The following is a 14,688-nucleotide window of genomic DNA, read 5'->3' as shown; positions in this document are numbered from 1 at the left end:
CTGATTCCCTTCAGTCTGTACAAGACATAGCTTCTAAAATCACCTTTCTTGCCTGCTGCTTTAACCACGTCAACAACCCACTCTCCATCTCACCCTTCCAATCCCTCCACTACCTCAAGTTCTAGCTACTTGTTTAAGCCTTGAAGATTCTATGCAACTCTCTTCTCAGTACTTATCTGTTCTTGTCTCTTTTCCTGCCTTCCATCCCCTCTCCTCCACCCTGCCAGTGATGCCAGCCTCAGCAAAACTGCCCCTGAGCTTTCTTCCATGCAGCTATTTATATATTGCATTTTCTATCTTGGCGGCTCTGCGTGCCCATTGCCCTCGCAGCATTCAAATGCTTCCTGAAAACCCCTAATGTCATAACTCTACGAGAAATTAGCTGACTACTAATAGCAAGGTTGAACAGCAGCTGGGAAAAGCATATATATCTAATTAAAAAAAACACGCTAAACATCACCCAACAACTTGTATGTTTCACCCACTGCCCCTACACTTTGTCTGATTCACTGTATTTTTAGATTCTAAATAGTTCTGTATCTTCTTCTTATGTTTGTACAGCACCTAGAACATTTGGGGGTGATACTGGAAGCAATAAATGACAATTAATATGGATACAGCTGAAGATACTCCATTTGGTTAACCAAGGCTTTAAAAAAAAATATCATGAACCAAAACCCAGAAAACCACTAGAGGTCTCTAAATCCTTTTACATACACTTTATGGAATTTGAATGATGAAGAGGGGCTTCCCAAAATGTTTCAAAGGAAAACATCCTATGTCAGACAAGAAAACCTTAGAAAGCAAAGATTCTGCAAAACAATCACTTTGTTTTTAAAGACAATAACTATAACATAGCAGTTTAACTATCAATTCATAGTATTGTTAGATTCTAAAAATGAATAAAAAAATCCTGCCACAAGCTTTTCAAATACCTTTGAACATATTACTTAGAAAAATGCAGGTTTATTCTTCGTTTGCATTCATTTAATATTATTATTCAAATTTTATTAAGTCTAGGCACTAAATTAAGCATTTAATACATTGACACAAAAGCTATGTAATACGCAACTGGAAACACCCCCAATTTAGTACAAACATAATAAAATAAATAAAAAAACAGGAGCCACTTCTGAGACACTTATGCATGAATGCTAGGGCTAAAACCATTTATTGTGCATGTGAACTGTATGCGAGTGTGTGTGTGTAACAATTGCAAAGTAGACCCCAAGAAGGAGAATCCATATCCCAACATACATCACAGGAGAGTCCTCCATGGCAATATAAATCTCCACACTACATTGCAGAGGATGCAATATCCAATGTACTTTAAATAAATAAAAGAGTAGAATATTGATAGGGTGAATTCAATATAAAATTACCTTATTTCACCTCATTTAGATAATTCCTAGAAAAACCTAGTGAATATGAAGGTTTTTGCATAATTTTCTCCATCCCAGCAGGCCCATATATTAATTGCAAAATAATTTTTATATGCATCCATAGTCTCTCTCACATTACCTTTATGCCCCCACCCTCTTGCAAATTTTATTCCTACTAAGAACAAGAATATTGTGTGTATTTCTGTGGGTAATGGCCATTCTTTCTTCTTGGCAGCCTCATATGTACTTTGACCTCACCCACTTTCCCAGCACAACACCCTATTAAGCTCCTCTGCAATGCCAGTCAAGGAGAAACCTCAAAGCAATTTCTCCCTGAATTCTCAGAGGAGAACAATGGAGGTAATCAGGAAATTTTTCTTGGGCATTACCATTTCTGCTCTTAAAATTTCTGGCCTACACCTATTTGAATCAGCACCCAAAATAGGGTTCTGAAAGTTTAAGTCTTATAAATTAGGTTTAAATAATGCTTTCTTTTCATGATTCTTTCCTTCAGGAATGTTGTAAACACAGAACACTCTTTTTAATAATACTGAGGAGAAGTTAATAACTGAGACTTGTGAGTTTCATTCTACAATTCTAACATAGAAACACAGGCCACACATCTTGAAAAATAATTACCTTTCGGCCCTAATGCAATCTACTACATAGCTGAGAGTATTGTTATTAAAACATATGAAGTCTTAAATATTTAAGTGTAGTGAAAAGCACAGTTGAATTTGACACCTGTTATTTAACAAGCATTGTTAGTGGGATAGTGGTGTACAGTACATACAGCAACTCTCAGTCCTTAGTTTGCCATCTAAAATGGACTAAAAACACATTTCAGACATCAGACATTTAGGGGTAATCTCAAAGTGGTACAGGTATACTGTCTTAATGATTTAATTATATACTTATGTTTTGATGAAGTTAGGGACGTCTTCTTAACTATCACGGAAGCACACAGAAGAGAACTATGCACCAACATGCAGACTCAAACCTATTAGTTTATTTCCAAAGCCATGTATCCTAGAGCAAGCTTTATAATACATAATAATGAAAGCTTCCCTAAGAAATAGTTTCTCTGTGTATATCCACATTATAATTTCTGATTTTTTCCCATAATATTTGTTCCCTGCAGCCAGTATCTATTTTATTTCTTTATACAGCTGATTTCTTTTAAGAAGCAATGATAAAATAACATCTCCTCTGAGAGGCAGGTTATCTCCGGAAGGTATCAAATGCCAACTAAGGAAACGATGCAGGAAGTGTCTTCACACTCTAGATGTTCTGTGATTAGAATACTCATGAGCAACACTGCACAGTCTGTTCATTATCTGTCACTATCAAACTGACTGGGAAAGTGACCATTTTCAAATGAGGACACTCACAAATTGATCAGAAGTCCTTTCTAATGGCTCCCTACCATTAGCGCTATCATTTAAAAACTATCATAAAAATGGTGTCACAATTTACAAGAATTTGTCACCTATTTTCTTGTCTTTGAGATTAGCCCTTGCATTGGACATTAACCAGTATGAAACACTGGACAACAGCTAGCTTGCTACTTGCATAAAAGTAGTTGAAAGAATATAAAGGGTCATTCTTTCTTGAACACGAGTGTAACATCTGGTACTGCAGCCTTTAGAAAAGTTATGCCCATACATTAAGAAAGTAAACAAATCCTCAGCTTTTAGAGAAAAGTATTTCAGAGCCAACGATTTCAAACAAACTAAGTTAAACTGATGTGTAGGAATAAAACAAAGTTGTCTAGAGCCACATGAAGTCTCATTGACATTCAGGTCCACACTAAAGGATCCTCTGAAGTACTGGGAATTACATTACTGTATTAAATTTCCTACATACAATATATGTAAATTGGTACTGAATCTGACTACAACCAAGCAAATTCACCAAATTCTGAGGTCCTTACGAAGTTTACACTGAGTTCTTTTACTCTGTTCTTCAATGGCTCTGCTGTGAGAGTTTGATATAGAGGTTGAGGCAATTCTTGATTCAGACACCAGTCCTTGGGGAACACTACCATAAGGCTGAAGGACTCAGACGACTGATTAGCATAACCCAATGGCCTGGGAAGACCTAGCAGAGTCTCTGCATGTGAGGTGTTTTCGGACACAGAGCCTTTCTGGGAACCCATTCCCATCTCTGGGAAATGAGACATGGACTGGATGCAGGGTCATCAGGCAGATCAGAGCTGGAAGACAATAACCTCATGCCACCTCTAAGAAATGAAGCTTAAGGCAATTTTCCTTGGCAATTCATGTGCTGCTAGTGTGTAACTTGAACGTAGAGCACTTCCCTGATTTGGAATAGACATTGTGCTTGTTCATCAATGAGAGATGGACACAGCTTCAAGCCAGTGGATTTGGTCATCCTCAGCAGCCCTGCAATGGCTCAGGAAACTGTTCAATGGGGCTAAAAAAAACCAACCCCCCCTAATAAACTTAACAACAAAGAGATATGCCTACATCATTACCAATACCTATTGAAAATTACATGGATTCTTGAGATTAAAAAAATTGAATTAAATACCGTGATCTTGATCAGGAGCCTCAAGGTTGTAACCGTAGCCAAGAAGGGTGCGGACGGCCTCCCGGAGGCTATCTTTGTTCGACTTCTTGGTACGATCATCCAAAAGGGCATACGGGACAAGGCGGGGGTTTCTTCGATTCTTCACATCCTACATAAGGATAAGTTATTAAAAATCATTACAGTTTCAGAGAGACCAAGCTAAAACAAAGCATTTTTTTTTTTACAAATAAAATTGGCAGGACAGATAAAATGTACAGTAGCATCCGTTTTAAAAATATGATTTGCACAAACTAAAATGAAGACCTGCATAACACCACACATACAACAAGCATCTTGCAGAGGAAACTGAAGTTCTTAAATCGACTTGGACACTGAATTCAAAAGAAGCAAGTTATTCACAAATATTGACATTTAATGGCATGGCAACAATTTTCTTTCATTTTCCACCAAATAATTTAATGGATATATGTTCGGGCAACACCAAGTGTGAAAATCAAGAACAGAAATGAATTGTTTACAATCTAAGATTTTGCACTCTCTTTAGAATGGGGATCAGTTTTTCTTCTGTTTGCACAGCAACTAGCACAATGGTGTCCTAGTCCATGCCTGAAACGCCTAGGAGCCGGCATAATATAAATACTTGATAAATAATAATACGGCCAATCTTGCAATACCCAAAGTGAATGGCTGGTTTGCCATTCATTTGAATGGCAACAGGATCAGTCCCAAGATTTTTATCTTTATGTAGAAGAACAGAAGTGCCACAACACCAAAATCTAAAACAACGGCTGCTTCTAACGTGAAATACTCAAGGCATATATTTTTCCAAAAGAAAATATTGGATTTTACAGTTCTAGTAAGAATCAACATATAAATGCCCTTCCCTCAGTGTGATTCTATACTGTGGAATTTTGTTAGCATAACATAAGATATATGCAGCTCTCTGCTCCCAGTAGAATGAAGCTATTAAGTGAGTTCAAGTTTGTTTTTAATATAAAATTCTTTTTTCCCCTTTGCTAAGGTAATTTCAATTGCAAATGTTGCTTATATGGTCTATTTACTATACATTATGATAATTCTATTAAGTATTATAATTTGCCTCTCTACATTTTCACTTCTGCACTTAAGATAATCTATTGGCAGTGGCAGAAGCAGTGCAATAGATCTCTCCATATCTTTGTTAGTTGTGTAGACACTACTTTTTAAAAGTTGAATCTGCCATAATAAGTTGACTATTGTATAGGAACAAAAAGCAAAGACATTGGGAACTTTCTACTAATGGGAGATACCAACAATTGTGCAAATGAAAATATCACAAAATATTGTCTTAGTATTTTATTTTATTATGGTTCTGATTTTCAGAATTTTTCAGCTTTGCCCCTCTACTCTCTCTCACACAATTTTGCCTCCTCAGACAGCAGATACATTTTGGTAGTACAAATACTTGTGGCTGTTTTCCTTCATTAGCTATGACATATCTAGCTATCTGATATAGTAGCATCCTGGTAACTAGACACTTGAGTGTACTAAAATGTGGTTTTTGCTTGCCAAAAGGTTCAATTAATTCCCAGTGCAAAAGGGAAATTTGATCTTTCATGTGGATTTTCTTACTAGGACAAGCCACAGCATAAAAATGACATAACCTGGATGTTAAATGTGCCATCAAGGGGATAACAGTATATGAAGCAGACACACAAAATGTCAGGTGCTGCTCTCCCCAAGAATGTTATAGGTCACTCAGCTGGAGGAGCAGTGACACTGTTGGTGTAGAGATGTTTTTTTATGATTAATTATAAAGAGCCCTTTTGTGGCTCTCTATCCACACATTCTCAAACCATTTTAAGGATGACATCCTCTCTTCGCTAGACACATCATTTGGTACATGAGTATTGCAGAACATGGCACCTCAATAACCTTTAAGTTCCTTTTCAATTTATACATAAATTCAACCCTCCTTACTCCCCTAAGGACTAATGTAATGTAAAGATTGCTGGGACAGAGAAGGGAAAATTTGGTCTAACCTGTGAATTTTCCAGATTTGACAGTCTGATTCTCCATTGGAGGACTGCATTACGTGCAGAGGTTTTCTAGTAATTACTTGCTTTTTAAATAATTTAAATGAGAAGAGTAGGTTTTCTTCAGGGAAACCACTAAATTTCTTGTCAACTCTCTGCTGCAAATGGTTTGAGTTAAACAACATTTGTTAATGTTTACATATAGTTAGTGTTTTTCAGCTTTGAAAAGTTATCATTCTATCAAACACAAGATTAGTAATTTACACCTGAATTCTGGCTTGCTTAAGGAAAAAAGCATGGGGACTAGAAAAGTACCTGCAAATATATGCAGGGAACAGAGAGATATAGGAGGACATGAATTAACATGTTTGAGCAAATATAGTGGAAATGTAGGTTCTAAAGACTCATATCAGGCAAGGAAAGCCAGTGACAGCTATCAGGAAATAGGCAGAAGGGATGGCTCAAAGAAATGCACACAAATGAGAGCAATGTTAAAACTCCTATTAGAAACAAAAGGATCAGGCCCATCAATCCTTCACAGTAGAAAGACACAGTAAGGTGTATATGTGCATACATGCATGTTATAGGTATGTGGCAGGCACACAGAATGGATAAATGATCCAGTGAGGGCCACATCATATATAAAGAGACTTGGTATGAGAAATGCCACATAAAAGATATTATGTGAGGGCATGAGGCCGCAGAAGCATCCATAGAACATTGCCCGCAGCAGCACAGAATAACAGTGTTAAATGGCCAGTTTGCACAAGCAGCTGTAAGGAAAGCAACTATTTAAAAGATCCAAAAGGAATCTCACAGTCAGAGTTGTGCACTTTAGAGGTAATTTAACAACAAAGTGCCATTTTCCTATATAATCCCCTACTAAACATCTTCTGTAATGACATACAATAATACAGCTTTCAATGCTACAAGGTATGAAACAACTTATGAGTATGGTATGCAACTAGGTTAATGAACCTATGCCTTGTTGTGCTTGGACACTGTTATGGAGTTCAACAGAAGTGCAGGTCATCATCTAAGTGGTTTAAGGAGAAGACAGACAACTAGTCACATATTACAGTGCTTCTCAAAGAAGAGGAAATAAAAGGAACCATAGAAAGCATGTAATAGGAGGAATATCGGAAAGACATGGATAAACAATTGACATGGTCACAAGTTAAGTGATTTAGAACATCAGGTATTCATAAATATGTTTTCCACAGAGGACCTAATTATTTCGTTCTCATAGCAACGGATGCTGACAACATATGGATCAATAAATGATTAGCAGTCACTTCTATCACTGAATTTAAAGAAAATTCTCTTGAAAGTGGATTCTATTTAGTATCAGAGGAGCTATTCCAATAAAGTACTATGCAATACCTCTTCATTTGGCACTGGTGCAACCACAGTTAGAGTACTGTTTCCAGTTCTGACACCCACAATTCAAGAAGGATGTTGGTAAATTAGAAAGGGTTCAGAGAAGAGCCATGAGAATGATTAAAAACTATTCCTTACAGTGATAGACTCAAGGAGCTCAATCTGTTCAACTTAACAAAGAGAAGGTTAAGGGGTGACTTGATTGCAGTCTGTAGGTACCTATATGTGGAACAAGTATTTAATAGTGGGCTCTTCATTATGTCAGAGAAAGGTAAAACATGATCCAATAACTGGAAGCTGAAGCTAGACAAATTCAGACTGGAAATAATGCAAATGTTTAACATTTTTAACTATTGGAACAATTTACCAAGGGTCATGGTGGATTCTCCATAACTGACAATTTTTAAATCAAGATTGGATTTTTCTTTTTAAAGATATGCTTTGGGAATTATCTGGGGGGAGTTCTATGATATGTATTACCCAGGAGGGAAGACTAGATGATCACAGTGGTCCCTTCTGGCCTTGGAATCTATTAATCTTGTGTTTAGCTCCCTACTAAAGACATTGTCTAAACTGCTCTTTCAATACCCTCATCCCTGTTGAAGAACACATTAAGGAAAGCCAGTGATTTTGGCTAACTGCAAGTGTAAGCAGTATGATAGATGCTATAGCAGTTTGGCTATTAAGCCTCTCCCCTTACTCATCACTAGTCATTGTAAATTGTGGCATGGGACTTGCAGGAGACAATGGCAAAATGGGGTATGATTGCATTCAGCTATTGCATAAATAGGATCCTGCTCCCAGATATCTTAAGTAATGTCCCCACGAATAGTCCTTTAGCAGGCAATATTAGTACTATAGAAGAGAAGTACTGGGGTAAATGATCCTACTCAGAAAATTAATTTATCCACATATGATCCAAAGAAACACAGTTGTACAGAAGGTGTGTAACCCAGTTACAAATTCACCCCAAGGGTTCACACAGAATAGTACCTTGAACCTGCACTCCATTACTGTGACATGATTATACAAGAGCTTCTCCCATGTGTCCTGCCTGTGGCACAAATGGTGTCTATGCAGGTTTCTATGCTAATCACCATTGCCATGATTGTCTGCAGTTCTATCACAACCATGGCACATTAGGCCTGTGCACAGCGCACCGAATGAAAACTGAGTAGTTTATTTGCACAGTACAAAAAAGCTTTCTGGTTCAGAGTAATACATGTGCCCTACACTCCACATTTAGAAATATTCTAGTTCACCATGTCAGTTTGTCCACAATGTATGGTGTCATGTAATTACTATATTGCCTTGGTTCTGAAATTTGTTTAGTCACATAATTCCTGTATATGGTATCTGTATACAAATGGTATTGTCACTGCCACCGTTGTCATGTTTGACCTTCAAATACCACTTTACACTTCCAAGACATGGCATATATGTCATCTGCGTGTTTATGATGCTATCTGGGCAATTCATTCCACTTCTGAGAGTTACCACTTTTTCTACTCTTACTAACATGAATTTACTGTTTTATATTGTAATCTTATGACAGAATTTGTCCCTTACAGAATGTCTTACTGATCTAACAAAACAGCAAAAAAGGAGCGTGAATACATTTGTATTTTTAGAAGATACGTAAGTATCAGCTGCATCATTTTTTCCCAGTAGAAGCCAATGACTGATTCTGTTCCTCTTGTGGTGTCACAGCACTAGAATTCTGTGTATCTCGGTATACGTCTAGCTAGTTATATATACCTCCTCCCCTCATCACCAAAATATCTGAACACCACATGAGGGAGGAGGATTTGATACTCCTATTCAAAGGAATTAATTAGCTTTTTGTCTTTTCAGTGCCTGTGCTATAAATACGACACATTGTTTAACGGTCTTGGGTATTGATATTTATCACGACCGTTTTCCTTTAACCATAAAGCATAAATTAAGATATGATTTTTTTCAAAGCCATGTAATTAAAGTCTTGCCAAAGTTGTAGCTAATTCTGTTGAAAAGTGCTCAGATGTATTCACCTCAAAAAAGAAATCCTATTCCTAAATTCCACTTTAGAGGCTAAATTCTGCTTTTGGAGCTATGTCTGCAGCTCCCATTCAGGGACAGCTCCAGAGTTTTTTCTGCCCCAAACAGGAATAAAAAAAAAAATTAAAAAAAATTAAAGCCACAATTGTGATCAGCTGTACCGCCGCCGCTTCAGTCTTCGGCGGCAATTTGGCGGCTGGTCCTTCGCTCCGAGAGGGAGTGAGGGACCCGCCGCCGAATTGCCGCCGAAGACCCGGACGCCCCTCACCGTTGGCCGCCCCAAGCAGCTGCTTGCTGGGCTGGTGCCTGGAGGTGGCCCTGCTCCCATTACCTTTAGTGGGAGATGCACATGAATACAGGATGCAGGACTAGTCCCCGTTGGTTTCTAACTAAAGTAATATAAAATGAAAAGTCATGCAATGCCAGTAATTTTTTTTACAAAACACACCTCTGTATACCTTAATAAAACAAAATCAATTTTCACAGTTTAAAAGAAAAATACATGACAAATTTTGAGTTGGAGGTTTTTTCCTACATTTCATTCACCTGTTTGTTCTGATCAATTCCCCCTTCTTGTCTCAACAGGAGGGAAGTTTGGTCAGACCAGCACAGGGTTGGCCAACTCCAGATCAAACAGAGGTTTCGAATATTTTATATACCGTATGTGACTGAAAATTGTTTGACCCTGTCTTCATACAAACCCACAGCTAACACCTGTTATCTACTATGGGTAATTTTTCCTACAATACACAGGGACATGGCAACCTATGCTTCATAGTAACTTTTAAAAAATGTCCTATCTACGTAAAGTAGCAAGAATTTATTTCATGAAAACTACTTTTTAATAACGGTTTTCTAGCACTCTCATTTTTGTGAAGTAGTGTCCTCAATATCTGGGGTCCTTCTGCAACAAAACATAACCATCCTGAAGAATGAGAAGGATGCCTTGCTGCAAAGTTATTAGATGAAGTAATGTACCATTTCTACTGTCTTTGAGGTCAAACTTTAAAAAAAAAAAAAAAAAGCTAGATGTACAACATAGTGTATATAACTGAACACAGTGACTCTAATTATAACATGAATATGGCCTAAATCCTACTTGTTATAGGCATATCTGCCCTGTACCCCCACCCCAGTGGCCATAAAGGGGGCTGTAGGTGTTCCCTGCCTCAGTTTCCCCTCACCAGAGTTTTTTCTCTCTCAGAGTTTCCCATGGCTCAAGCCCTCTGGCAGGGTCACTCTGAGTTTAATCCTATATTTGGGTAACAAAAATCCAAATAAAAATCCCAAAGAAACAAAAGGTTCTTCCTCCCTGCTTGGACTCCCCTTCAGCCTGCCCTCTGGGATCAGTTCTCAGTTCCTTCTATATTACCTTTGAGTGTCTCTGGCTCTGAGATAGAGCACTGACTCCCAGACTACTTCACTGGAGTACTTCCAGACCCTCCTCCCTATGGTTTCTCCTTCAAACTGAGTTGAGTTTTCTCAGCCCTTTCATGAGGCCCAGGTGTTTCAGGCTGTCATCTGGCCCTAAGTAATCCAGCCCCCTTAGGCTGGTAGGCAGCTAATTACAGCGCATAGGTAGGACCAAGTGAACGAACAGGGCTGGTGAGCTCCAGGTCTCTTGCACTCTAAAGTGGCAAGTAGCCTGGTAGGCCCAGAGGCACAAAAAGGGAGCAGAACTAGTATAGTACTGCTCCGCTAGGGCGTCAAGCTACAAAGAGCCAACACAGGAGCTATCAGCAGCCCCAAACATGCTACAGAGCTCTACGTCATGAGCATCCATTTGTGCTAGTGCAGAGAAAGGTCTTAGAGGTATGGTGTACTGGAGAAGGGTCAGGTCATAGCAAGTATACCCGTAAGTATGTGGCTAACCTATGTGGACCATGGAGCGGGAGAGAGTAACAACTGTGGAGGCTGTTATAGTTGACCTACAGTATGTTTACACTGCAATTAAAAGCCCATGATTGGCCTGTGCCCGCTGAATCAGGCTCGCAGGGCTCAAGGTTGTTGAATTGTGGTACAGATATTCAGGCTTGGGATGGAGCCTGAGCTCTAGGCTCCTATGAGGGAGGAGAGTTCCAGGGGTTGGGCTGCAGCCCGAGCTGAAACATCTACACTGCAATTAAACAGTCCCCGAGCAGAGGTGAAAGTAAGCCGATATGGTACAGCGTACCGGCAAGAGCCGGTACGCCGTGCTGGACCGCCGGCTTCCGCGGTGGGGATTTAAAGGGCTCTGGGCTGCCCACAGCTGCGGGCAGCCTAGAGCCCTTTAAATCTCAGCCGCAGCTCCAGCGGCTGGGGTGGCGCTGGGATTTAAAGGGCTCAGAGCTCCCCGCTGCTGCGGGCAGCCCAGAGCCCTTTGAATCCCATCCGCAGCTCTGGCGGCCGGGCTGGGGCCGGGATTTAAAGGGCTCTGGGCTCCCCGCAGCGGCAGGAGCTCTGGGCCCTTTAAATCCCGGCCCCAGCCTGGCAAAGCTCGGGGTTCCCCATGGAGGCCAGAGCCCTGGGCCCTTTAATTTGCCCCTGAGCCCTGGGGGGCTCCCAGTCACCTCTTCAGCTGGGAGTCCTGGTTGATTTAAAGGCCACAGCCGGTGCCCCAGGGCCTTTAAATCTTGAGAGGCCCCGCTTCTTCCAGATGAGGCCATGCTCCCCTCAGGACTCTGGCAGTACCGGTAAGTCCTGTAAGTTACTTTCACCCCTGTCCCCAAGTGTGAGACCAAGCCCTGCAAGCCCAAGTGTATAGCTGCAGTGTAGATATACCCTTCGAGCATAGCTTGGGGCTTTGCAGGATAGATTCTGCCTCCCACCCTCCAACTCCAGCAGAGAGAACACAATATTACAAACCCCAAGTGTTTGATAATCATGAGTCAGTCCTTAAAACACCATCAGACTGGCTTAAATATTGTGAGGTTTTAAAAATAATGTATTTTGAGTTCTTTTGCCCTCTGATGTTTGAACCATTAGGATACATGTTTTCTATCTAACCTCTGCAACAAGGGCTAGAAACCTATTCTTTTTTTTTAAATGAAAACTGAAGATCTTCTATATTCACATGACTCCAGAGTCTAAGAAGTTAGGAACAGCACCAAATATTGCAAGATTGGGGACAAAATTACAAGAGTTTGCAATAACGTAAACCCCATTTTTTCAGTAGGATTTAGACATAAATGCACCCTTACAAACTGAAATAAGTTTATTTTTAATCAGTTTCATCACAAATATGGTTTGAAGTTAGAGAGATGGTGAAGTACTTAAAGATGCTTGGGACAATGAATTATGACATCTCCTAGGTCAAACACCATAGACAGATAGGGATAAAATGACCCATAGTAGAATCTTAATTACTTTTACTGATTTTACCAGAGATATATTTCATCCTGTTTTCCTTACCTATTCAGGTCACAAAGAACTCCCTCAGTTCAGAGAAAATGATCAATCTGAGAGTAAAAATGTTCTTCCTTAAAGGGACACTGTCAAGTATGTTCATATTTTTATATAATATATATATGCACATTTGTTTTTCACTTACCATTGATATTCACTACCTTTCCATAAGATAAAAAGATTATATTTTCCTACTTGTTTTGTCCTTTTTCATTTCATAAACACTCATTTGTGCCTCCTGCCTTATTTATGAAGCACAAGCTAACGTGGCTCTGACTTATTTACAGTACTTACTTGTTTGTGATCAGTGTCAGCATTGATGTCAGCACAGTTCTGGGAACAGGATTTATTAGTTAACTTTTGCTCCCTCTGCTGGCTGGCTGGTTGGCTCTGCAGCAGCACAACAAAAATACTGGGTACAGTCATGCATAAACAGTGGCTATCATTTGTTAAAAATTTCCTTGTAAGCAGTGGTGAAGTTAGGAGACGATATGTAGAATCTGGAGGGCATTTCCCCTCCATATTATAATTAAAAATAGGTTATATTTGGAAAGTAAACTACTTGACAGTATCTCTTTAATTTGTAGGGGTTTTAGAATCACAGAATTTTAGAAATTAGAGATTGAAAAGACCTACTATATAATTTAGTCCATCTTCCAGGACAATTGTTCACTATAATAACTTTTCCAATGATTGGTCCAATTAACTTTCAAATCTCTCCAAGTAATGAGTTTTCTTTCCCCCGCCAGACTATTCCACAGAACTATTTGATCTCATTGTGTATAGTACTGAATAGCATACCATCACATTACCTTATGCAGTACTGTAACATGTCACAGTAACATGATGAGATGACAAAATGTAGCCCATGGTACAACCCCGTGCGGAAGCTAAGCAGAAGCACATATTAGCACAGATATCAGTTAGCAGCTATGTTATGTGTATGACAGAATTAAATGGGAAGGTTTTGTTTTTGTTCCAATCTGGAACAAAAACAATTTTTGAAACCTCTAAAGTTACTGCTAAATGAAATTGTCATCCTCCAGTCAGCTCTACTTATGAGGAATAAGTGCCGTACCACATCTATTCTTTACAAAGTGGAGCCTTCCATATCTACATACAGGCACAAAAACACACAGAAACTCTATACAAATGAATAATCTGAATAATGCAGAGAAACTGTATCTACCACCCAATTCCTGCTCTGCTTCTTTCCTCTCCTCCCCAACCCAGCTGATAACATTTAAGAAATTCTTAGCTGGCCTCACTTAGTTCCTTTATCACTAGGTATCTCAGTAATTCTAAGAGTATATAATTTGGTTGCAAAGTTCATTGTAATATGGTTGGCAAAATTAGTCATTCTACAGAAATTCAGATGTACAAAGTAAGCTAAATTGCTCTCAAGGAACCTCAGCCTTTACACCTAATTTACCTTGGACTGTGGGTCTATATTTTGCTAATACATTACAGTTTCAACCACTGTGTTAATTAGCAAATATACACACACAGTTTTGATCTACTGTGTTCTTCACGTGTTATTAACTGGTCCATTGTATATGCATTACTTACTACATTTGATTTTAGGCACAGCAAAACTACCAATGATTCTACCAAAGCTATAAGAATACCCCTATTTTTCACTGACTTTAAACCCTCTGAATTTCAAGGCCACAGACTGCAACCATTTGGATTCTGGCAGAAGATGAAATTATGGGATGCAACTGGAAATCATTAATAGCATTCTATAATTTGCCAGTGATATTGCAGTTGAGCATTAAGAAGCATTCCTTTATTCTAGGCAATGAACGCACTGCCTTCACGAAAACTACATGAGAAATTGTGGATAGAAAAGCCATGTGTCCGCTTCTCCTATATGGCAATGTAGGGAACTATTTCTCCCACAGTACATTAAGCTAACTTTCTATCAGAAACATAAA

General features: G+C 39.1%; 1 protein-coding gene across 1 annotated transcript in view; it reads right to left on the bottom strand.

The window, feature by feature from the left end:
* Positions 1-14,688, bottom strand: part of RYR2 (ryanodine receptor 2) — a gene marked incomplete at its 5' end in the record, with an annotated part of 534,914 nt that overhangs the window by 286,887 nt on the left and 233,339 nt on the right. The window contains one exon of the mRNA XM_045010317.1: positions 3,936-4,083. Coding sequence (XP_044866252.1) covers positions 3,936-4,083 — 148 coding nt within the window. The remainder of the gene's footprint in view (positions 1-3,935; positions 4,084-14,688) is intronic.

Source organism: Mauremys mutica, chromosome 3 (genome assembly GCF_020497125.1).
Source record: "Mauremys mutica isolate MM-2020 ecotype Southern chromosome 3, ASM2049712v1, whole genome shotgun sequence".
Classification (NCBI taxonomy): Eukaryota; Metazoa; Chordata; order Testudines; family Geoemydidae; genus Mauremys; species Mauremys mutica.
Note: the sequence above shows the minus strand (reverse complement) of the source record. Positions and strands in the feature narration are given on the sequence as shown.